This window comes from Phalacrocorax carbo, chromosome 6 (genome assembly GCF_963921805.1).
Source record: "Phalacrocorax carbo chromosome 6, bPhaCar2.1, whole genome shotgun sequence".
NCBI lineage: Eukaryota > Metazoa > Chordata > Aves > Suliformes > Phalacrocoracidae > Phalacrocorax > Phalacrocorax carbo.
In genome coordinates, this window is record NC_087518.1 from 15,145,157 (window position 1) to 15,171,505 (window position 26,349).

Genomic DNA, 26,349 nt, shown 5'->3' on the forward strand with positions numbered 1-26,349 from the left:
TTGGTTTTTTATCCTGCTGAAGGTTAAGTACTGATAACATTCTCTGGAACAGAGTTTGAATGTGTTCGGGGTTTTTTTTGTGTGGTGGGTTTTTCTGGTGGTTGTTGGTTGTTCTTTTTTAATTAAACTCCAAGTTTTGGGGGCATTTATTAGAGCTGTTTAATCTTAGGCCAATTTAACTAGTAGCAGACTAATAAAAATAATAACGTTGGGCTTCCTGCCATGACAAATGTTGACTTACCCTTATAAAGTTGACTAAAAACTAATAACCTTTAAAGAATAGGAGTATGGAAATATAGCCAGTTGCATGAAGTCTGAAACAGAGTGGTTCTGTTTTAGTTTCCTGGCACTGCTTGTGAATTATGTTTGAAACAAAGATTACTGTACTGGTTCAATTTATAGTGTCTTCCATTTATTACACTGTTAACTCTTTTGAGACTAATTTAAGTTAAAACGCTTTGCACTAATTCATGTTCCCATAGCACAGAATGAATGCTTTGGATATCTCTTGGTCTTGGTTCACAAATAGAAAGTACATCAAAACAGGAAAAAAAAATAACCATATTTTTTTATAAAATATCAAGTAAGTTAGCAACCCCAAATCCAGAATTACTACAGTAAATAATTATTTTAGAACTTCTTGACCTCCAGTAAGTTAGGATGTTTTTAACAAGCATTGCCAATTTCAGTGGTTTTCTATGTGGATTGAGAGGTTAGTGTGCCTTTGAAGGTAAACAGGGTAAATTCTAATATTCTAAAATACTAATTTCCTGTGCCAGTTTTTATGTAGCACTTATTTTCTGGGTTGCCTTAAAAAATCTCTGTAAGTTCCTTTTGTTGAGTTTGTTTTTAAATACAATCAGAAAAACCAACACAATGTGGTCACAGTAACGCTGCATGTGGGCTGAAGACACAAGTGTAATGACCCCTTAGGGAAATATTTTCCCTTGTTTGTCAAATTCAGTACCAGCTCTCCAACACTGAGGCTGTTGTTGAAGTTGCTGATAAGAGATAGGTGAGTCAGGTGGAAAAACAATCATACCAGTAGTGAACAGAGGTTTGCTTTTACTGTTCACTGGGAGTAAATCAGTGGCTACGCCAGGCAGGAGCATAGAGTGAAAGAATTTTGATGTGAGGTGCCGAAGCAGATGAAGACCTTTGATATGGTACCTTGACTGCTACCCCATGCTCTTCAGTACGTGTTACCCAGGTCATTGGTTCTGCTGTTCTGTGGGAAATATAAAGGGAACCTGGCCTAGTTCTTTTTGTTCCCTTTCCTTTCCTTCAGTTTGTTAGAAAATTAAAACTGATCTTTTGTGAGAGTAATTTATCTGTCAAAGTGTGATAATTAAGCTGTGGGTGGCCTTGTTGAATGACAATGTATAGAAAACTAATTTCTATTATTAAATGGATTTAACTCACTTTGGCACTCTACACTTTGGGAAATATCTGTTCTTTACGTATACTAATAAAAGAATTGTTCTGTTTTGTGGATGAAGAGCATGAGAATTGTTAGCTTCTTCCCCTAAATAGCCTCCTAGAAGCTTTTAGTAACTTTGTAGTGTGTTATTGGATACAATATATCCAATTGTTAGGTGCCAGTTTCACTAATGAAAAACAAAAATAACATCAACTTGGCTGTTAGTACATTGCAGCTATTGTAAGTGCCTAACTCTTCAAAGGATCTTCTGCTTTAACATGCTTCCAGAGCTGTTGAATGCTTAGCTTGCCCCAGGAGCGGGTGCTGTATGCTAAGATTCAGGCTTTTAAATGGTAATCTGTGTGTATTAGAGCCAAAAATAATGATACAAAAGTTATCTTCTTGCCAAGATATTATCATTTTTAAATGACCATATCACAGTTTTAAAAAGCAACACCTTATTCACTTACGCAAGGCAAAAAGACTTAAATTTTACTGAAGAGGGAGTTGGCAGAAGTTACTCAGAAGAGTATGGCTTCCTGGGAGCACTACAGCTGAAGCTGCTTGCTGTATGCATTTCCCAGCTGTCCAACAGCAGCAGACCAATTTTTGTAGAGTTATACTTTGAAAACTAGAGCTTTCCTTTCTTACTCAACAGTCTAAACCGTTAGGTTAGAGTTTAATATGTAGAAGATACTAGAAATACGATTGTACATATACAGAGAGGATCTACAGAATAAATTACAATGAAGATGCAATCTAGAGCACTAGCACTGTGGCCTTCATGCCAAATTACAAGAATGGTGAGGCATGGCATCTTTGAAACTTGTTATATGATAGTTTCCTGTCTTAAATCAGTGATAATCAGTGATTATGGCATTGTGATTACTCTAATCTTCCTATGAATTATGCAGAAAAATATATGATAAAAATATACTGTCTCAGGGGGACATAGTAGTTGTTTGAAATGTCCGCTGTATGGTTTCGAGGACCATGCAGATTTTGGACACAGATTTGCTTGTTTTATCAGTTTGTTCACAGTTTCAAGAGTTCTTTTTGAGGCTGCATATATACACGGTATTTCCACTTGGATTTTTTGCTCTCTGAATTCAAATCTTACCAAAGTCATCTTGAGTTCAAATATAAAGCTCCCAAAAGCCATCTGCTCTTTGTTCTAGCCTAGTCAGGTATTAATTTGACTTCACTTGACTGTTTAGCCTTTGAAGTTCCTGCAGTCATGTTTCTCTCAGCTTTATTTAGCCTTATATCAAATTTAAAGCCCTGTCAGATTAACATTACTTGTTCACTTATACCAACTTTACAATTTGGAAACTCTGCCAAACTGTAGTCTGGATCTTTTATTTTCTAACTTCCTCTGTTGTTTCGGCAAGCCTTTGTGACTTTGAAAGTACAGTCTAATATTTTGTTTTATTTCAAAACTGAAATTATTTTTTAATACCAATAACAACAACTTTAAAAGGTCAGGCAAAACATTGTAACTCCTGAATTTTTTGTGTCATAACTTGGCCCAGTTCCCAGGCTGGGCAGGTGATAGTTGTTGCAAGCGGATCCAGCCACTAAATCCCATCTCTCAATCCTGCCTGCTTCTAAATTCCCTGAATTGGGAGGGGGAGCAGGAGGAATGATGCCTGAGTCTTCTGAGCCCACTTAGAGGTACAGACTTGGAATCTGATGTTCATTCTATATGGACAATATGTTCTTACTGGAGCCTCTTCATACTGGACAGACACTGGAATCACATGGTTCTGCATTCCCCTGTGCTTAGATTCATACCCCAAAAGATTTTATGGTTGTGGGACCCATGGTTCACTGGAAAACCAGAGATTTTTCAGAGACCAATTAGTAAAATAATGAGTAAATGTACTAGGAATTCCTAACCACAAGCAATTCATTCTGGAAAAAAAAAAGAAAATTGAAGAGGCTTGGGAAGTGGCATCTGGAATGCATCTCCCTGATCTTATTGGACTAATGTGCAAGTGCAGATTGTGGTTGATATCTCTGGGTAAAGCAGAACAGCTCACACATTCTCCATTTGATCTGTTGGTTGTGAAGATCAGAACCCTTGGTGAGAAAAACAGCTATCTGTTCAAAACTTCTTTATGCATGTGACTCTGGAATTCTTCCCTGTCTAGTTCATTGGCCTCAGTAGTTGGTTCAGCTTCTCTGTGGTGCTGGTGTGGAGAGGCAACACAGCTTGAGAATGAGGGTGTTGATGAAAGGGGAGGTAGAGGAAGAATGGATGTAGACCACGCAACAGAAATACTGTGATTGAATGTCTAAGTTTCAGTATTACTGTTACAGTTTTAGAATTGCTCAGGTAGTGCGATATTTTCATTGCACAGTCAAAGCCTTACCTGTACGAACTTTGTTATTCCACAGTGGAGGGGGTGACTCAGTGCTGATTGCTCTTGTCGTTAGACTTGTCTGAGGGAGATGACACACAGAACACTAAGGTTTGATGGGTTTTCCCTTCCAGCTGCCTATGTTAACCTAACAGACTGTTTCTAATGCAGGGTGAAGATCACATCAGAAGTATTCAGAAAGCTTTCCCCATAATTAAGAACTCCTGATTAACAAGATTTACTTCCAGTCCTAATTGGTAAAGGTGTAAAGTCTGAGATTTCCAAAATAATTCTATTGGAGAGAATCATGTAATAATGCTCACTGCTCTTAATAAGATCAAATTCCTAATTTGAACTACATGTTTTAGCTGGTTTGAATTCTGATCATATTTTTCAGTGTGAGATCAGAATATCATACACTACATGAGGAAGACAAAATGCGATGTTGAGGCAGAAGGAGTAGGACCTTTGCAGTCATACCTTCACAACTCATTATCTGACTTTCCTTTGAGAACTGGGAGAAGTGCTGACCTCTGGTGGCTTAAAACAAGCTCTAGAAGAGCTTAATTTTTTTTGATGGTGGCTGAAACATTTCTGTGTTCCCCGTGGAACTGTAGGCGTCCTTGGCTAGGAGACAGCACAGGTTCCAGAGAGCCTGTGGGCTGTCTGATGTGAAGAAGGGGAAATCATATTTCTTTTTTTGACTTCCTCTCTCCAAGAGAAAGGTGATTTCCATTCTTTTTACTCAGGCTGATTTTCTCCAAGGTTATTTGATGCTGTGCATCAATTTTCACAGCTGCCTGAGGTTTATGTGCCCCACGAGGGAGAGCAAATTAGGTCCTGGTCTGAGTGCTCAGCCTGCAGGCTTTGGGTAGTAATTAATAAACTTCAGCTGCAGTCACACACACACTATTTGGAAGTATTCAAATAAGGATAGACTGACATGCTGTTCCTTACTTAGTTTTAAATACTACTCAGGAAGTTTCATTCAAGTTTTTTGCAACACACTTAAATGAAATACTGCAGAGATGCAGTGAAATACAGATTTACTTCTTTTGTGATTTCATTTGCTGTCAGTAGACTCCTCAAAAAATTATCCAAGGGCTTCTGGACTTAGTTTTGTTATAAGTTAAGACTGAAAGACTGTGCAAAATTATGAATAGATCACATATGTGTGGAAAAGGTCTGTAAGGCTATGGGGAGTATTTAACTTTCAAGCAAGAATTAGCTATGATGTTGCATGGATCAAATTTGTGCTTTTTTGCATGAGGTTTGTCTTTTGACCAAAGAACATAAACATAGCAGCAAAGTTGTAAGATAACAAAGGTTACAGCAGTAAAGAAGGAGAAATCTGTTCTATTAATCCTAATCCGCCACCCCCTGTCTTCTGGGAAGTCCATAAAGGCTTGATTTCCAGATTTTGCTTTCGGGGTTGGTATTTATGCCTAAGCAGCCTTTGCTACTAAGGTAAGGCTGCTAGCAAAAGCTGTGCTGCTGGCATAGCACTGCATGACTCTGGGACTTCATGTCCTTTCACTGCACTGCAGCACGATTCTTAACAAGCGGGCTCTGCCATGGGATATTATTTGTGCACCAGGACTGGCATTCTGAATAATCATAAAAAAGAAACAGCTGATGGCTGAGCCACCAGTTAGAGAACAATTACAGTGGGATCGTGAAGATTTTTCTTCTTTTTTGAGGGATGGGGGTGCTGTAGATAAGTATGCTAGTGGTGCTGCAATGACGTAAAAATACTCCTTCAAGAACCGGTGTCAAAGACATGGTTGCTGAAAAGGAAGGAATATGAATAGCAGTGCAATGGTGAAGATAAGGCTGTAACTTGATTTAGGTTGCTAAAATTCTTTAATGCCAGGTTTCATGTGTATTGGAATACATTATTTTTGCTAGGGGGTTAAACTCTTTGTCCCTCTCAGCTGGCATTTATGGATTTCCAGGTCTGCCTGCTGAGAAGTAAATTAAATATGTAGCTGCTTCTCACCTTTCCTCTGTTGCTGTACTAATGGAAGAGAATATTTTTTGCCAGTAATACAGACGATGATAATCACTGTTGAGATTTATTATTTTTTGGTATCAGGAAGGATGACAAATCTGCATTATTTCCAGAAGGATTTGGATTTCTGAACAAAAGGATAATTGGCATGCTTCACTTTCTTAAAGCTATGTCTAGGAAATTGGAGGCATAGCAAGCCTACACAAACATAAGCATGGCTGAAAAAGAAAGATGAACTGCTTTAGGATGTCCTTGAAATACGATGTTGGATGGGTGTTTTAACTTCACTTGGAAGGTTTGGCTCTTTTTCTGTCAAAAGTTGCCTTTTGCATGTGCTGTTCAAGATCCATTAAATGTCAGATGGAGGTTAGGAAGCCAAGGGTAACTGTTCTATTTTTATGTATTTATAATAACTGTTTTCTTGTGTGGTGATTTCTGTTAACTTTATTTTTTTAAATCTGCAGGACAATTGGCTTTTTATATTGAAGTAGTTATGTATTACTATAAGTGCTATTAAAAGTAACTATGAAAAGAAAAACATTAAATAATTTATGATGGTAGATTTTTGTTTAATTTTCCTTTCTATTTTATGCAAAAACTAAATATATGTAATCATGTTATTAATGTGCTTGCCTGTATATTTAAGTATTTCCATAGGAACATGCACCAAAAGGACAATTAGAGTTAGAAATTTCTGTCTAAATTATATTTTCTGGAATAAAATACATATAACTGAATAGGGTCACATGCTGACAGTGCCAGAGGCAAAGAAACAAATGGATTAGTTTTTATTTGGAAGTATTCCTTTCAATGACAAGATTATCATAACATGCATTAACTGCAGAGCACTGCTGAAAATTTCTCTTTTAAGAATGAGTTAATACATTAAAATGATTTTTGTCTTTACCTTTCTCCCTTCCCCTGCTCCCAGCCATGCCAACTTTTCCATCATTACATTTTTCACCTGTTTCCAGGATTTGTATGTACCAGTGTTTAAAACTGCTATTGTTTATTTACTACCCTAATTATATACTAAATTTACAAACTTGCTTTTCACAAATGCTTTCTTAGGAAGATCAGCAAAATGGGTAGCAATGTTTATCTGATTTATGCTCACATTCCCCCCATTTTTCTTTTCCTTTCCCTTGTCCTCCTCTACAGGAGCCCAGTAACAAACGGGTCAAGCCACTTTCCAGAGTTACATCACTAGCAAGTCTCATTCCTCCTGTACGAGCCACTCCATTGAAACGGTTCAGCCAGACACTTCAGGTAATCACAGTAAATGCATTGCTGCATTAAACTGCATTGCTAAAAGGCAAATGCATAGATATTCACAATTTATTGTCTGGTTAGCATGGGAATGTGAATTGCACATAGGCGCGGACACACACCCCATTGTAACGTGCCAAACAGCTTTAGGCAACTTACCACTACAGAGTCACTCAGCTTAAAAACTCAGTACTCTCGCCTTGAAAAAACACTTCTCTGTCCAGGTAATTGATGTTTTTTAATTACCAGTAGGAAAACTCTTGCACCTGTAGCATATAAAAATGTTATACTAAAGGATTATGATTCCTTTTAAATTTGATGAACAGAATTTTCCATGATACTTTCTGTTAATTTTGGCTGGTTTCTCTGAAAATGTTATTTTTGGTATAGTTAGTCATATTAGACTGCTAAATTTCCTTCTGTGTAGTGAACTTTGACCTTGCCTAAACAAAAGAGTGAACAACTGGAAAAAAGCCGTTTTCCGAAGCTGCTGATGAAAATGAGTAAAGGGCAAGCAAATTTTAAATGCAGTTTAGAAATCAAATAATTTTGTAGTTGCAATTTCCATATTATAGATTAGGTGTGTAATATTTAACATACTTGGAGACAAATGGAACTTTAATTTATAAAGTATTTGTGTCTTCAGACCTAGAAACTGCAAAACATTTGGGTACTCGGTTCCTCATGGTTATCATGAATGGCCAACAGCTGAGGCCTGCTGCAATACTGCTGTGGGTCTGGCCTACAAAGCCAGACTGTTTCCTCTTTAGAATGCATGTATAAGATCTAAAGAAAATTATTTAATCTCTTTGATGAGAGGAAATATAAAAATATCTTTAATGTATTAAAAATGTTACTTAATAAAAATTAGCTTAATTAGAGCATTAATGAAGTTATCTGTTAATCTCGAGGAGGAAAGAAATAAAACCTTAGAGCCTACGAGTCTTATGACAAATAAATAAAAAGTGATGGGAAAGAACCCCATTTTTCTGTTGTGGTAGTTATCTAGAAAACAGATATTACAGGGTTTCTTTAACATTGGTTTTCCTGTGTTCTGTTCCTGTGATTTTGAAAGTGCAGACATCTGCATGCAAAAAGCCGCATGTGTGGGTTAGGGGAGAGGCAAAATGGCTGAACTCCCCTCAGTCTGGGTTTGATCCAGAAGGTGTATTATAGCGTGACTAGAGCAGAGATGCCTGTACTCCCTGGGGTGTATAAATCTCCTCCGTAGTCTGCCTCCAGGAAAAAATTGGCCCAACTCTGAAAGGACTACATTAGTTCCAGTTGTGAGGAGTGTGGAAAGTGAATTAATTTTTGGCTAAACTGCTCTGAGCCCAGTGCTTCCCTTTTCACAGCCTTAGACAGCTGTTGTCCTCATTTAAGTACCTGTGCTGTCATTCTGCAGTGAATGACTTTGAGACTGAGTTGTCCAGTACAATATTGTATTTAATAAAGTTTGATTTAGACTATCTGAAACAAACTTTCATGCATGTAGTAGCAGCTTCCTGAGATGAGAGCTACATAAATGTGTTTCAGGGCAAATTTTGACAAAAATAGGAAAGAAAAACAGTGGCTTTGTTGCAGGTCCTTCTGTTGCAAACATTTCTGTCTTACTCTGTTCATACAGATTATAAGAACATAATTTAATTAACTGTCTGCGTCTAAACAGATTAAACAGTGATGTTATTTGTACCATCTCCTCTAAGTAACTATGTTCTTGAAGGAGCTGCGATGAGAAATCAACCTGTAAGTTCTCCAAATCCTAGGTGTAAATCCATTTCCAAGTGATGAATGCTGGTGATGTCTCTCAAAACTGCCTTCATGGCTGGCTGTAAATTGACTTCTTATCTGATTTTGTCAGACATAACAAAACAGGGGAAAAAAAGACTGACTTTCTTGTGCTCAGATGCCCCATTTGGAATTATTTAGAAACATTCTGGGAAGTATGTATAGCTTTTTTACTTTATTATGCATTGATGTAGCTGTCACTGTGCCTTGTGGAACAGTATAGAGCAGGAATTTTTTTCTTGGTGTAATACCTGGAAAGAGAAAAAAGTTTAGATTTTTTCTCACTGGGTGAACTTTTATGTATCTTTATTAAGTTATTTCAGTCAAGACCCATGTTTCTTCTTGCATTGCTGCTAGATTTTCTGTATCTGTAAAATGAAGAAAACTACTATCACCACCACTATATCCAAAACAAACAACAACTTCCCCTGGAAGAAAACAAAACAAAGCCAACAAAACATCCATCCATAAAGACCACTCCAACAGCATGAATAAAAGGAATTACAAAATTCTGAGTTTCCTTTATGGCATTTCAAACAAACCTTCTTATATATTCTTTCTGAATGGAAGATACATGCAAGAGGAAAAAAGAGATTTATTATGTATAATTTTCCCTACCTCTGTACTTGGAACTTCCACTCTGTAATAATGGACTTTCTGCATGCAGATTGAAAAGAAACACCTCAGTGTCTGAGATCTGTGTAGTATCTTTTAAGATAAGTTCTTAGTAACTTTTCTTGTTTTGCATCTATTACTGGTTATAGGAGTATTTGATTTTTTTCTTGTCTTCTTAACTATATTACAGTTTTCCACATTATTGCCAATGCTTTTCCACAAGGATTCCAAGTAACAAAACACATCAAGTCTTTCCAGCTTTCTTTCGGGTTTTTTGGTGGTGTTTTTTTTTTTTTTTCACTCTGTAGTCACTCTGTTTCTGTCACACAGAGCACTGTAGACTGACTAATATAATGCTGTTAGCTTCCTCCCTGACAGAGGCTGTCTGTGTATCTGCAGGATACCAAATGCTAAGCAGGTATTCTTATTTGTTTATCCACCTGGAAAAACACTATTTCATACTGGTATTTTCAGTCTGTATCAAGCTAGACTAATGATTATGATGATCTGTTTATTTCTGCTTGGTCTTATTTGCAGCTGTGCTGTATTGCATAAAAGCTGAGAATAGGATCAGGAAAAGAACTCCAGCTGATGCTGAAGAGAGAAATTAAAGTCTGGCTAGCTTCCTCTGCAAATTCAGTCTTCATCAGTGTGTCTTGAATTTAAGTAGGGAGTCCAAATTATTTTTATCTATTTTAGGATACCAGAAATTTCTAAAAATCCTTAAGAAGAAAACTCTCTTTAATGCTGGTTCTGAATGCTAGGACTTTGATCTGTAGTGCCCTTGTCCCAGTACATGAAGCTGTTTGCTTCGCTGCTGCTGAAATTAAGGTTTGTTAATTGCATGAATTAACATCAGTAACGCATTGACCCTTCATAGTAACAGTCCTGTAACAGCCAGTGAAAGCTATTGCAGTCAGATAAATACAGTAAACAAAATCAGGGGTTTTGGCTGGATTATTCCCCAGCTCCTTTAGTTTCTGGAATTATATGAACATTTTAATAATCCCAGATAAGCATAACTTTTACCAGTATGCTTGACATGTTTTTTAAGGAAGCTGGTGACTATGAAAATATTTTTGAAAGATTGGAGACGTAGACATGCTGTTTGCACATTCCTACAATTCTTTCATGAGATTCTACCACATGACCATCAGAGATACCATTAGAGTACCTTTAAACTTGTTTTTAAAAATTTCTGATAGAACTTCAGTTTAGGGCTCTATTCCACTAAACTGTAATGGGTCTGTTTATTTGAAAAAAAAAAAAGTAATAGAACTGAGATGATTACACTGATGTACATTTATTTTAAACTAAGAGAGTTTTATTGAAATAATTTATGTTTATTTGGGGATTCATTTAATTAGGCTTATATCACATTTACACCTCATTCCTATTCTTGTCTGTTACGGCACTGAGGATTCAAGTATGCTTGACTCTCAAGTGACAAAGTATTAATTTTAGCAGTAAATAGTATTTCCCTGGTGATGTATTAGTTTGTCTCTTCATATCTTAACAAGCCAGTTTCTGCAACATGTATGCAAAGGATAAGTTAATATGTTAAAATAAGCTTGGATTCCACACTGAAGTATGTGATTCCCAGTTTAACTAGATTTCAGAGTACCAGGCCAGGATAAGCCTGTCAGTGTTTTTGCCTTTGCTGTGTTAGCATATAAAAGAAGGAAACATGCCAGACAAAGAAACTACTTGCTCTTGAAGTGAAATTTGTCCTCATTGTTAAATAACACCTCAAAACATCTTTCCCTTTCCGCTAATAAATACTCTCAATCCTTAATCTTTAAATTCCCTATTAAGCAAGGTACACTTTGTATGGTTAATTTAAAATGGTGATGTATGAGAGAAATCAATTAAATATATACTTACTGTGTCCAGGTAGCAAGGATGCTAAACAAGCAAGCAGGGTTTGGGGGAGTTTGATTTCCTTTTGAGTCTCTTAGCCTTTTTGTGCCCCTTCTGCCCAACGGAGGACAGTATAGGGCTGTAGAGAATAGTATCAAGCATTCTCATGCAGCCTGAAGAAACATTACTATCAGTGGACGTGAAAACTTACTTTTCTCAAAACACCGTATGGAATTTCAGTTTGCTGTTACAGGTGCATGCCATGTTATAACATGATGTATGACTTTTTATTAGAAGGTTTCAAGATCAAGGCATTTACTTTAAACATCAGTCTGTCTGCTGCTGTTCTTTATAAGTACTTTATTCATTCAACATAAAATATTCCTTTAAGAAAACACAACCACAAAGGAGCTATATACCAGACGATGCATATGGGAATGCATGGAAAGGGGCATTCTGCCATGGGTCATAGAAAGACAACTCTTCTGCTTGGCTGCATTCTCGTGGTTGGTGATTTGTGGATGCCACACACCTGCCTCTTTTCCCTAATCTTCCCATTTGCATGTGAAAATAACAGGTTCCATGATTCATCACTGTAACAAGTGTAAATTAAGCATGTAATTTACTGTGTGTTTCTTTATCTTCTTAACTCTTGAAGGAAGACTAGCACCTGACTTGCAAAGTTCTGGAAGATTGGTGTGTGTATATATATGTGTGTGTGTTTATTTTTATGGGGTTTTGTCAATTCCAGGTAGGGCTCAAAATGGCTTCTGTTAAAAGGCACAGTTTTAATTTAAAGTATGTGTCTTCTGATGTTTTAAAAACATATTGTATTTATAGGCACTGTTTGCGTTTCATGGGCTTTTATCTTCAGAGGAGAATTTCAGATATGGTACTTTGTATATGCTGCTTTTAACCTGGAAATAAAGTTATTTTGTTTTAAATGTTCTTATCCAAAGCAATTGAAAGACAATTGTGTTATGCAAGACAGGTTTTAAATAACAACAAAAATGTAGAGTATTTCACCAATGTGAAATACTTGAGGCATTTCAGAGGTAGGACCTCAATTTTCAAAATATGACAGTGAGAGCATGAGGTATCCATCTGTAGCCTGAACTCTTTCTTAAGGGTCTACAGGCAAACAGAGCTGTCAAGTCTCACTTAAAATTGGACTTGTTTTTATTGAAGACCAGACCACATAATAGATACAGAGGTGCTGGTACACATCATCAGAGTTTAGAGGCTCCAGAAATATTAATAAAGATTCTACAATAGTAGAACACAATACTGGTATTTCACAATTTGCTGTCTGCTACCACTGATTGTTTAACACATTTCTTCAAATGCTAAGACATACGTAGTGGTGTGAAAAGAATCTGACTTGTTGCTTGTCATAAACATTAAAATCTGAATATTGACCTACCTTTTCCTTAAAGATAATGTGATTGTTCTTTTTTCAGTCAGATATCCACTTCACACCCTTCTATGTGATTTAGTTAGAGCATTATAGCACTAATTATTTAATCCTGCTTATGGACATATCTGGAGTGATCATAAAAATCTTTCATGATTCTGACAGCTTACAAAAAAAAAAACAACCCCCAAACAAAAAATCCCAAACAGCCAAACAAAACACATATGACCATCAGGTAGCAAGACACTTACTAAGGTAAGAGGAAAGGTTTTGAAGGGCAGTCTCACTTTATGAACCTTCTTCCTGCCTAACTGAGAGAACATTTTTTCCTTAAACCATTAATACGTGTTTGATGTAATATGCCTTTTCATCTGATATCCTCATGGTAGGACCTATTGTTTCTCAATACAGACATCTTGGAACAATCCCACTCCCCAAAAATATTCAAAACCCAACAATTCTGTTGACTTTCAGTTGATACAAAAGATGAGTTTATCTACCAGATTTTGCTGTCCTAGCTCTCCAGAATTTGTGTAACAATTGAATCTTTCTTTCAAAATTAATGAAAAAAAGTGTTCATACTAGTTTTGTCTCTAAAATTTGCATTAATTCTAAATTTTTAAGTATTTTAGGGATCTAATGAGGCAGATATGTGTAATGCATGAATAATTCCTGTCTGTGTACTGAATTGAGACTTTGTATTTGATTAATCATGCTAGTTTAGTGTATTGGACTATTCTGCCATTATTTCCATATTCATTCTTGTTGCATGGTATATGAGTACATTGTATAGTTTTAAACGTTGAGAATAGGACATGGACATAGTTCACTGTGGGAATGGAGGTACTGGCCTTCCATAAAGATGTATTAAAATAATTTCTCTTACATTCGCAGTACTAACCATTGCTATTAGGTCACAGTAAAAATGAATTAGATAACATTTGTTTGTGGTATTGAACTACATAAATGTGTAATGTGAAACTGTTCTAACAATAAAACTATTCTTTTATATGTTTCTAGCGTTCTATCAGTTTCCGTAGTGACAGTCGCCCAGATCTGTTGAGTCCACGACCATGGTCTCGAAATATGCCCCCTGCTAGCACAAAGCGGAGAGACAGCAAACTATGGAGTGAGACCTTTGATGTTTGTGTCAATCACATGCTTACTTCTAAAGAAATAAAGCGTCAGGAGGTATAATTTACTACTTTACCATAGATTTCATGTTCAAAAGTCATCCTTAAAGCATGCAGTTGAGGAATGCTAGTGGGCATTAGGCTAGCACTTGAAGCTTTCCTGAAATTAAACAGAATGTCACCACCTCCACTAGAAGCAGAATTCTATCCCTAGTCTTTGTAATTGAAGTTATATTAGATTAATATATTCTTTCTTAAAATCAGGTCATGGTATTTCCTTAATAAATGTGAGGTTACTAAGAAATATTATACTGTGTTTGGCTGCATGTGTTTGCATGTTCTGTGTGACAGTTTCTGTAGTGATGGTTGATATTTTGATGTTTCATTTTGTTGTTCTAGTAATGATAAATGTGTATGCTGTTTCAGGAACAGGTATTCATCAAGTGATATGTATGCACAGAAATGCACAGTCATTTTCCTTGTTGGAAAAGAGTGTCTTTGAGGAAGCTTTCAGTGCTAGAAAGATGAAATATTGATCAAAAGACGTGTCTTTCAAAGCAAAACAAAAACAAAAAAAAGACCCCAAACTATGTCAGTTGTTTTAATGTGTTGTGCATGACACATTAAATAGTTCGCATTACAGCCAATGACAGAGCTCCTGTGGAATCAAGAAATTTTTTTTCCTACAGAAATTTCTAGCAGTATCAACAAAGTTTATAACAATATCTCTGAGAATACTTCAGGGACTGAGTCATAAATCAAACAACAGTCACATCAAGTATTTCTTGTGCAGATTTTAGCATTGTACAAGAATTCATAGGAAATAACTTTTAAAATTGAGAACTTGAAAGGCAGCATATTGAAAAATAAGCTGTAGAAACTGTTTGCATAATGTAACAGTCATTACTGTCTTGGGATAGAAGCCAGGACCCTTCATAAAGCCCAAATAAATGAGCTGTATTCCAGGAAGTTTTGCATGAGCGTTCTGCTTTATATTGGTTCTTATGCTGCATGCCTCAACAGAATAGCTGAACCACTTCCAGGTGTGCGTTATCAGTTAACTCACACTATGGCAAGCCTACCATGTATGCATGTTATCAACCTCAGAGAAGCTGCAATAGCTGAAGATGTTCTTCGATGATTTATGCAGGTTGAAAGCCTTGACTATGAAGTTAGTGATTCTAACTGTCAAAAATGTTAACTTTTACTATACACCAGTTTAGAATGAAATAAGGTCTCTGAGGGGAGACCTTATCGCTCTCTACAACTACCTGAAAGCAGGTTGTAGCGAGGTGGGGGTCGGTCTCTTCTCCCTAGTAACAAGAGATAGGACAAGAGGAAATGGCCTCAAGCTGCACCAGGGGAAGTTTAGGTTGGATATTAGGAAAAACTTCTTCACCGAAAGGGTTGTCACACATTGGAACAGGCTGCCCAGGGAGGTGGTGGAGTCTCCATCCCTGGAGGTATTTAAAAGAAGGGTAGATGTGGTGCTTAAGGATATGGTTTAGTGGTGGACTTGGCAGTGACAGGTTAGCGGTTGGACTCGATGATCTTAAGGGTCTTTTCCAACCTTAACAATTCTATGATTCTATGAAACCATGCAATAAGTAGATACAATGGTATTTTGATAAGCCAGTGTATTAAGGCGGTGGTTATTTTTAATCTGCCAGCTTTAAAGTCTCAATTCTGCTTCAAGAGAAGTAACTAATATCAGCAGAAAGTTAAGCAGAGCTCTGCCTTCATAACAAAAAAAACGGAATGCAACAAACTTCTATGCAAATAGTTGTATAAACAGTTAAGATACAGTTGAGTCAAGATAGCCCCCCAGTCCAGGAACACATCCATTTGAAAAAAAATTAATTCTGTGGGTATTTCTGATAAGCATTTTATGAGCAAACTTATATGGCTGTGTTTTTAAAAATACTGCACATGATTCTGTAGCTAGGGAATTAAACCTTATTTTATTTCTGCGATCAGATTTAGCAGAATTTCTGCTACACGGTATTAAGACAACTGTTCAGAATATAACATCAACTCAACTTGTTGAGTACAGATTAAATAAAGACATTTTGCCATGTTTGTGTCTATTTTTTAGGCTATCTTTGAGCTTTCCCAGGGAGAAGAAGACTTGATAGAAGATCTGAAGTTAGCAAAAAAGGTCTGTTCAAAACAAAACAAAAAACCCCAACAAACAAGCAAACAAAAAACCAAAACACAACAAATAGTATTCATTGGTTCATATAACTTTTAAAATAACCCTTGCTTTTTATAATTGCTAAGATAGTAAGAGGGGAATCCCCACCATATTTCTGCTTTCCCATTCTTTCTGAAGCACTTAAATATACTGCTTTAAATTTTTTAACCGATGAAATGGATAGCTTAAGATACACTTATGAAACTTCAAAATATTCTCAGCAATTGGTCTGGTTTTACTTACAGGGAGCTTCAAATGCTATCACTAATTTTCAACTACCAATGATATATTAATTACAGAGCACCCCTTTTTTTTTTCAGGCTTATCATGACCCAATGCTTAAACTTTCCATAATGACAGAGCAAGAGTTGAACCAAATTTTTGGAACATTGGACTCTCTAATTCCTCTACATGAAGGTAAAACTCAAATAGTCTTTGTCTACATTACTATTACACATAGATTTATAGTCATCTGGTTCACTAAGTGAAGTTTCCCTTCTTTTTTTTTTTATCATGATCAGATCTTCTTAGGCGACTTCAAGAAGTCAGGAAACCTGATGGATCAACAGAACGTGTTGGCCATATCCTTGTGGGCTGGGTAAGGCGGAGTTTTTAATCATTTGGGGAATATAGTTTGGAACTGCAACATAGTTTTTACATTTATCAGACAATTTCCTTTCTGTATCTAGCATAACATGTCAAAATATATTCTCAAAGTATTTTTAAAAGGTAAGGCAGTTATTTAGGGACATAAAGGAATGTTTTATCTTTTCAGGGATTTTCCATGAAAAGATTTAGACTAGGTTGTAATTTTTGAAGCTCTTGCTAATCAGGAGACAAGCCGTATTTAATATGCTTCAAATAGTAATCAAGAACAGACTAGAGTTTGTCTAGTGTAGATCATTTAAGAATCTGACCCCATTTGTATTCTGGTTTCTTAGGGAAATAAAACTTGAACAGTCACATTGTGTAATGGTACCCTACAGTTATTTTTAAATGTCAGTTTGTTCCAGTCAAGGTAACAGGTAGTTGTTAGTGCTGTCAAAGATAATTTTCTAAAATTCTGTTAAAGTAAGGCAGAGAGGGATACATGACAGATGCTATTGCTGCCCCACAAATGTTCGTAAGTTCACTTTCACTAGCATCCAACAACATAAACACTGAAAATAGCTTTTGTTAGTTTGTTGGCAAAATTGCTCATTATATTTAAAAAAGAGCTATTTTTAAAAAGATTTAGATATGTGAAAAAGGATACTTATAATTTTATGTAAGTGGTAAAATTGAGCAGGAAAAAAAGGGCTTGACATGTTTAAGGGATTAGGTAATAACATATTTGGCAGCTCTGTGTGAAACAGTGGCTTATTGTAAACATGAGAAACATGATAGCTATTTGTACATAATGCAAATAGTTTATAATAAGCTTGTAAGTGTCAAAAATTCTGTTTTTCTTTGCATAATTTTAAATATAATTTTATATTTATATATATATAAATATATATATAATTATAAATATAATTTAAATATAATTTTAAATATATTTATTTTCTGGTGTGTTTGAACACCAGTGAACTACTCTTGATCCAAATACGTCTGAGTCTAACTTCCTTTGTTGAAGATTTTACATATAATTGCACGTTAATACAGCAGTTTTTGTAAATTGATATATTGTTCTAACCAACAGATAAGCTAGGTTTTTTTCAGATTTAAGGCACAGTTGTGTCATTTTAGTTTGGTCAAGGTTTTTGAGGGCAATACTGAAGTTTAACTATAGAAGTTTCCTTATGTAGAAAGGCCAGGTCTGGGAGTACTCATTGCTAGATTTTTGTCTCCATTCACAATTAAAATCAGACTTCTGTGTTCAACTGTTGTCCACACTACTTAGTGCTCAGTCTTAAGTCATGGATATTTTTAATGCTTTGGAGTAATATTGATGATGTCTAGGAACTGAGAGATGAGCTAGTGCTTCTAAATTATTTAAATGATAAACAAGATGGTTAGAGGACCCTTGTAAACCTTATCTTTTTTGGAAACATTATCAATAAATTCTGGATAAATCTCCAGAAAAAAAAAAAGATTCTCAGCATGAGTTCTGACATCCTGAATCACCTGAAACTGTCTATGTAGCAAACTGTGCTTTGTTTCAGCTGCAGAATAATTTATTCCTTTCTGCAGCTTCCATGCCTAAACTCCTATGATAGCTACTGCAGCAACCAAGTAGCAGCCAAAGCTTTATTGGATCACAAGAAGCAAGATCACAGAGTGCAAGATTTCCTACAGCGCTGCTTAGAGTCTCCTTTTAGTCGAAAACTGGACCTTTGGAATTTCCTTGACATCCCAAGAAGCCGTTTGGTTAAATACCCATTACTGCTCAGAGAGATTTTGAGACACACACCAAATGATCATCCAGATCAGCAGCACCTTGAAGAAGCTGTGAGTTACTGTTGGGTTTGGGTTTTATTTAGGAGAATAGAGCACTTTTAGCTTATTAATGAATTAAGGGACGCTACATAAAATACGGAAATGCTAATACATATACGAACAGCCAAAACTATTACATGAAATATCTCACCCCGCTCTCCCAATTAAATCCTATTTCAGTAGCAAAGTGATACTACAAAAAAGGGGGTGGGTGGGAAGTGTTTTCCATAGCTCTTGTCTGATCCTTGTCCATTTTGTATTTATCTTTCAATGTTGTTTTCTATTCTCATCTAAGTTGGGTAATGTGGACATTTCAGGTTTTAGATCATTTAGATAATTTTATTCCCTGGCTTGAGACCTCTTACATAAACTCAGAATCTAGATTAATTATCATCTGTGGGAGTGTTGATGAAATTTGCCTTCATTCTGGTTTGTGGGGTTTGGGTTGGTTTTTTTGTGTGTGTTGTTTTTTTTTTTTAATAGCATTGCACTTTCTGAAGTAAAACTAGAGGGATAAATGCAAGGCTTTAAAACTTCCTTATTAATAGAAGAGGACCTGATTCAGATATTACAAAATGTTTCTAAGGTTTCTTTTCTTTCCCGTATATTAGTGTGTGTATATGTATCAAAAAAAAAAACCCACAACCAAAAAACAAACCACCCCAAACCATAATACGTGCACACATGCAAAAGTGTATCTGGGAGTAAATGAGTTTATTGTAGCTGATTTCTTCGAAACACATCTAAATTAATGAATAAATAAATATAAACTGTATCCTACTGCTTTTGAATAGTTTTCAAATACAAGTAAATTTCATTAATATTTTGAGGAAAAAATTAATTATTTGCCTAGGCTTTCATATTTTGTACATTTTAATATTTCTCTGCTGAAAAATGACAGCCCTGCTTTTTTTGGAAAGTATATGTTTCAAATCACATGTACCTTACCACTACTGTTCTCCTATTCCTTCCCCAAGTCCCTTGCCCAGCTCAAGTTCTCTATTGTAAAATTGGACAACTGTGGTTTAAATTCAAAGCTTGGATACTTGCATTTATATGTAATATATAAGGTACATTTTCCCCTTGTGCATATTTTTTCAAACTCAGACAAAAAAATCATAAATATCTCAATTCTTCTGCTTATTTCTAAGGTTTGCTTTTCTATATAATGTCTGGTAATATCTTAAAAAAATGTTTTAAATCCTTTCTTCCAGTACTTGTATTTGGTAGTTGTTTAATAAAAATATAATTAGGATTTTTTTCTTGGTATTTCAGTGACCTTATATAGCTTTGTGGTATTCTGCTTCAGCAGAACACCGTTTATCTTTGACGTTATGTATTTCCTAAATTGTATATTTGCCAAGTTAAATTAGGAAACAGAAATTACTCTATGTGGTTGGCTCTTAACACTGTTTTAGGCTGACGAAGTAAATTTGTCTTGCTGTCTGGCAATCTGCTATAAGCACATTGGGCCAAGCTGATCTTGATAAATCTCCTGGGATCAGTAGATTCTGTAATTATCTGTTTGGGCATATATCTCTCCCATTCCCCTGCTCCACCTCCAGTTACTTAACAGAGGAATTTGATTGGTCTAAGCAACCTATGATCAGTGTTAGAGTTGACTAAAATCAACAGAACTTCACACCCACATGCCCAATTAAGGAGCCGTATTTTAAGTTTCAGATAAATTGATCTCAAGGTCCTTAAAGGCTGCACAGTACAAGGAAGTTCAGGATAGGGAGCATATTTATAGAAAAGGCAAAACTTTCTTTTTAATGCTTTTTAAATTAAAAAGGCAAGATAATTGTTACTTTTAACTTTAAAATTTTAGATATATGCAAGTTAGTGGAATTGTAAAATAAAATTAATTTACCTTATTTTCAGAGGGTAAATTTCATAATGAACAAAAGTTGAGAATTTAGTGTTTTGGGCTAGTTGCATATTTTGGAGGATAAGGATCTTGATATTCTGCTTCTTGTTCTCTGATAAGATGTAGCAGTTTTCAGAGAATTTTAATCTATTTTAAATAAATATTTTTAAGGCAGGTTATTTGTCCTCTGTGTTTTATTGGCACATTTCAGCTGACAAAAATACATCTCTGATTATATTTCTTTTATCTGTTTACCTTTATTCTGACTATTTAGGTATCATATAAAGAGATAAATATCAGATTTTTAAGCCACTGTTAGAAACAATGATAAAGCCAAGCTAAAGGGTCTTTGTATACTGTAGTCTGCTTAATTCTGTTGCTAATATTAGTATTCTTATAAAATGGTCTGCAAAAAATACATTAAAATATACTGTAAATTAAAACATATTTTCTTGTAGCTACAGTTAAAATTATTAGGAGATAGCTCTGAATATTAGACTGTCTACTTAAAGTTCATGTGTTTCATTGTTTTTCTGTAGATAAATATAATTCAGGGCATAGTGGCTGAAATCAACATCAAGACTGGTGAATCTGAATGCCAGTATTACAAAGAGAGACTTATTTATCTTGAAGAAGGCCAAAGGGATTCACTGATTGATAATTCACGTGTTGTATGTTGTCATGGTGAACTGAAGAACAACAGGGGAGTGGTAAGGAATAAATATTTTGTCATAAATAGCTTTTAAATTTATCTTTGTTTTGCATGACAGCTAAAAGAGCTGTGAGTATACATACAGAAGCATCACCCTCTCGTACGTAGCAAGTTGATAAATACTATTATATGTAACACTCATCTTTTTTGTTAGCAGTCAAATGTATGTGGAGATAATAAGCTTATATGCGTCTCTGTCTCTTAAGGGGAACTAACAATATCCTGGCTAAATTGTAAATCTGATAAATTTCAATGAAATTTGCATGGGGAAAAAGCAAATAAAGAACATATTTCTGGTCTCAGAGACATTATAGTATTGTCTATAATGACACACAAAATGTACTGATAAATTTTAAATGTCAGAGGCTGTGGTTATTAAGAATGTTTTACTTGACTATTTGTTGAAGTCAAAGTTAATTTATTGACCAGAGAAATTTGATATTTGATACTGTGAATTCCAGCCTCCTGGAGTCTGTACTATTGGCAAGTATCATAATCTGAGCTTTCCTTTTAAAAACAAAAAACACCACCACCACCACCACCCCACACATTAGTAGAGAGACTGATAGAAGAGAAACCATTAATTCTTAGATCCACCACCCACCCCACCTCCGTGTCCCCCCCAAAAAAAATCTGTTATGGAAAAATAGAATGACAATGGACTTTTTCAATATCAGAAGAGTGCCAAGGCATATCAGGAAGGGTTTCTGCTAAAATTACCTCTTTCATTATAGCCTTCTGGAAACATGAGCTACTAGAAGATGGGACAGTGAACTAAATGGATCTGAAGATCTATTTTGTATTAAAACTGCAAATAGTATCTCTATTTAGATTTAGTCAGGTCAACTTCAGAAGCAAAGAACAGTTCCTTGTGACTGGGAAGAAAATTTCGGCAGTGAAAAAAAAATTAATTTCAATGCATGCTATCAAGTGCAATGAATTTAAAATTTCAGTTCGTTTATTATTGGAAGCCACTGGAGATTGAAAAATGTGAGGAGGAACATAATTTAAAGATGATAACAGGGGACTCGTGCCATCTAGGAGCAAAAGTAATTTTCAGAGCTTTAAAGAACTGTGGTGAAGCTGATTGTGAGCAGCATGCGAATTGTAAAACATATTTGGATGAATTAGATTGCCTGTTTCTTAGTAACGCAGTCAGTAGAAAAAAGTTCAAGTGGGTGTTAGAAAAAAGAATGTGTATAAGCATGCTGCTGTAGAGAGTTTTGAAATGTCATGCACATTTCAAGGCCTCAACACTAAAAGATTAAGTAGGATCATCACATAAGAAGCTGAGACAAGGACAGGAAAAATAATTTTAGAAGTTTTTAAATAGTTGCGCCATAAGACTTTTAAAGAGTGGCAAGAGAAGAATCCTTATTAACTGTTGAAAACACAAGGTTATAACATACTAGAGTTTAAGTAAATTTGGTTTAATGATGTTCTAAAAAAAGTATACTTTATTATTTATTAATTTTTAACAGAAACTGCACGTCTTCCTCTTTGAAGAAGTGTTGGTGATTACTCGAGCTATCACCCATAATGAACAGCTCTGCTACCAGCTGTACCGGCAGCCAATTCCAGTGAGGGAGCTTGTGCTAGAGGATTTGCAAGATGGAGAGGTGCGATTGGGTGGATCCATACGTGGTGCATTCAGCAACAATGAGAGAAGTATGACTACACCATTTTTTATTTGCTCATATAGGATCGTTATAACCTTAAGACACCTGCCAATAAGACATCAAAATGTTTTCTCTAAAATTCACGTTATCTATATCCAACATCTTCATTTTGATTTCAAACTGGTTTGTTACATTGTAACTTGCTTCTTTTAGGTTGTTTCTCAAAGTTCACTATATTGATAACAGGATTATCCACACACCTGCTTCTGTACTGAATTGAGAAGGGACGAATACGTAGAATGTAGTGGCAAAAACACAGAATTATAAGCAAGTTGTGGTTTAACACTGCAGGCAGCTAAACACCACACAGCCACTTGCTCATCCACCTCCCACAGGGGTGGAGAATTGGAAGGGCAAAACTAACCAGCTACTAGGAAGAAAATTAACTCTGTCCCAGCCGAAACCAGGACACAAGTGTATTTTGAAATCTTAAGCTTTAGCTGTTATGACTTTCCTTGTATTATGAAGACACTGATTGCTATTCCATAACTAAGTCCTTCATCTGACAGATAATTAACGTAGTGCTCAGTGCTAAGACTGCAGCTATTCATGTTGATGTCAAGAGGCAAGAGTTGATGTCCTTCTACTTAAGCACATTATAAAGATGCTTGTTCCTATTACAAGGGTCCTTTGAATCTCACTTACGTTGTGAAAACTTTGAGGGTTTTTTTGTATGCATTCGCTTTATTAGTGAAGTGAATGGAAGAGATGAGGCAATCTCCGGCTGACATAAGGCACAGTATTCAGAGAAGGTTCTGGAAATCTGCTTTGCAGAGAAGTAGGAGGAGAGGCATTGAAGTGTGGGAGAAACCTTAATCCTGCTGATTCACTTAAAGCTCTATGGGTATCTCATGCATGGTAAAACTAAAATTGTTTAATCCAGCAATAAAAAATTATTAGAAGTGCTTGTGGTGTTCTGTTTTTGCCTCATGAATCAAAGAGATACCCAGACCTTTCTCTCTGGTTTGGCATGGTATTGGCAGGAAAACACCATAAGTCAAAAATTTTGCAGAGTCTGTTATTTAAATACACTCTTTGATTATAAAATCCATTTGGCCAAAGCATTCAGTGTTTTGATATGCATTGTTTCTTTCAGTCAAAAACTTCTTTAGAGTCAGCTTCAAAAATGGATCTCAAAGCCAGACTCACTCACTCCAAGCCAATGACTCCTTCAACAAACAACAGTGGCTTAACTGTATCCGCCAGGCCAAAGAAAAAGTTACGTGTGCAGGCAAAGCTGGCGTGCTGAACTCAGAAGCACATTTTCTTCTGTCACCAAATGGAAGCAGAGTACCCCAGGGAGAAACCACGCTCGAGCAAATGGACCAATCAGACTGTGAGTCAGACTGTAGTATGGACACCAGCGAGATCAGCATCGACTGTGAACGTATGGAACAGACAAACTCTTGTGAAAATGAAAAGCAAACAGAAACCAATGTTTGACAAAAACTCAAGAGTTCATGGAAGAAAGTCTGTCTCTTACCTGTACAGTATTTGCATTCCATACATGGAACCATTTGCAGAAGCACTTTTAAATTTTTTTTTTTGTGACAGTGTCAATGCAGTCCTTGTATTCGTACCTATGAGTGTCGTACTGTAACTGCCGATCTGTGTAAGCTGGAATCTCTTGCAACTCATGTCCTGTGATTATATTCCATAAACATCTAAAGTGGATGAAAGAGGTACTTGACCAGTTATTCTCAATGTCCTGCTGTAAACAGAATCTCTAAACTGCTGTTTATATGAGAGTTACATAAAGAATCTTTTCATAATTTTTAAAGTACTTTATTTGCCCTTTAATGGGGCAGCTGAAGATGTGGTCTTAATATGGAGTTCCAGGATAGGTATCAAGATCATAAGTTTTCGTAAAGCCATGGAAGGAAAAAATAGTTTCTTGGAAAAAAGAAAACCATCTTGCAATAACCAGTCTGAATTCTTACAGTGTTAAATCAACAAGAACTATAAACAATGGGCCATGTAACTAGTGGCTCTTTAGGGATTAATTTTTCAAAATGAAGCACTGTCCTAAGATCCAGCAGCCAAACTTATTACAATCTGGTCAGGTAAAGTGGTCAGCATAGTGCTATGGTTTATTTATCAAAGCATGTAATGCTAAAAATAATCAACTGGGAAAAAAAAAACCAAAACAACAAAAAACCCCCAAACAAACAAAACCAAACGCAACTGAATCTCTACAGCCAGCACTGAATTAAATGAAATGCTGAGAATACTGGGTATTTGTAAATAAGCTGGTAGTTTGTTTTCAGTGCCATATATATATATGTGTATGTGTGTGTGTATATATATATATATATATATATATATATTATTCCGAACAGGATAAGAATGAAAAAAAAGCTTTTGCTTGTGAATAGGCCCTCTTCAGCATTTTGCACTCCACTGACCTCCACTGTTGGTTTTAAGCACCACTAAACTAATGTTAAAGCATTTAATTTTCTGTAAATGTCTGTTTACAATTACATGCAGTTGGTTTATAAACTAAGTGACAATTTTATACAAATGGTGCTCTACAAATACCCTATGGGATTATGTAGAGAAAGTTTAAACAAAAAGGGAATTGCTTTCCTTTAGGATGTATTACATCCTTTATATTTTTCTCAAGTTTCGTTTCAGAAGTTTTGTTGCATTTAATTTCATGCTGCAATTGGAAACGTTACTGTGTTTTCTGGTGGCTGATTTAATCTACTCATTATGATGAGAAGCAGATGAGTCACTTAAACGCAGTCTAAAACACTCAATTCAACATCCTGTTACTTTTCAGGAATCCCTGGGTAGTATTTTATTTCTTAGTATGGGAAATAATGCCAGTGCTGTATGGCAAGCTACGAAAATGATATATTAATAAATTTAAATGATCCTTGATATTACACAAGATAACCTGTGCAAAGTACTTCTACCAACAAAAGTGAAAAACTGATAAGTTATTGCCAAAAACATTTTTCTTGTGTTCTACAAGTTTACAGAAAATAGTAAATGTCAAGTATCTTACTATCTATGCTGATGTGCGTTACAGAAATCAGCACGACAAGATGATAAATCAATATAAAACAAGGTATTTTTATTTTTTAAACAAATGTCATTTTTACCCGATAGAACATATTTCTGTATTTATAGTTTTTCAAAAAAGTCAGTTTTCTGTATCAGGCTTTGTAATTTATTTCAACTGCTTCATTTTTAGAGCTGAATGAATATGCCAGTGAAGCTGAGAGAAAGAAAAAACCTGCAGAAGGCAGGCATAGGAAAGCATATTAGATGATGAACCATTTTCATAAAACCTATTCAGCAAAATGTTTAAAAAGAGAGAAGAGCATGTAAAGTGTTCAGACAGAGAAGAAAGAATGAATGTGTGTATTGATTTTTTTTAATAATAGCCTTAAACTTTTCTGGAAGCATTTCAAATAAATTACATTAAACCATTTTGATTTTTATTTGGTTTGGTTGTTTGTGCAAGAAGAATACAAAAAGATTTCGGTGGTGTACACAGTGAGTCTTAACATATGCAACCAAGGCTTATATTTTGGTTCTCATAGAAGTGTTACATATTTGGATCCTATTTGTTAGATACAAAATGGTAATGAAGAA

At 35.5% G+C, this 26,349-nt stretch overlaps 1 protein-coding gene across 7 annotated transcripts in view; it reads left to right on the top strand.

Moving 5' to 3' along the window:
* Positions 1-26,195, top strand: part of ARHGEF3 (Rho guanine nucleotide exchange factor 3) — a 142,236-nt gene extending 116,041 nt beyond the window's left edge. For 6 of the 7 annotated variants that reach the window (XM_064453859.1, XM_064453860.1, XM_064453861.1 and 3 more), the window contains 9 exons: positions 6,956-7,063; positions 13,761-13,931; positions 15,969-16,031; positions 16,388-16,484; positions 16,589-16,665; positions 18,240-18,497; positions 20,895-21,065; positions 22,549-22,735; positions 23,843-26,195. In XM_064453859.1, coding sequence (XP_064309929.1) covers positions 6,956-7,063; positions 13,761-13,931; positions 15,969-16,031; positions 16,388-16,484; positions 16,589-16,665; positions 18,240-18,497; positions 20,895-21,065; positions 22,549-22,735; positions 23,843-24,189 — 1,479 coding nt within the window. In that variant the 3' untranslated portion in view covers positions 24,190-26,195. The remainder of the gene's footprint in view (positions 1-6,955; positions 7,064-13,760; positions 13,932-15,968; positions 16,032-16,387; positions 16,485-16,588; positions 16,666-18,239; positions 18,498-20,894; positions 21,066-22,548; positions 22,736-23,842) is intronic. The other variant, XM_064453865.1, reaches the window with a different exon arrangement.
* Positions 26,196-26,349: the final 154 nt, after the last annotated feature.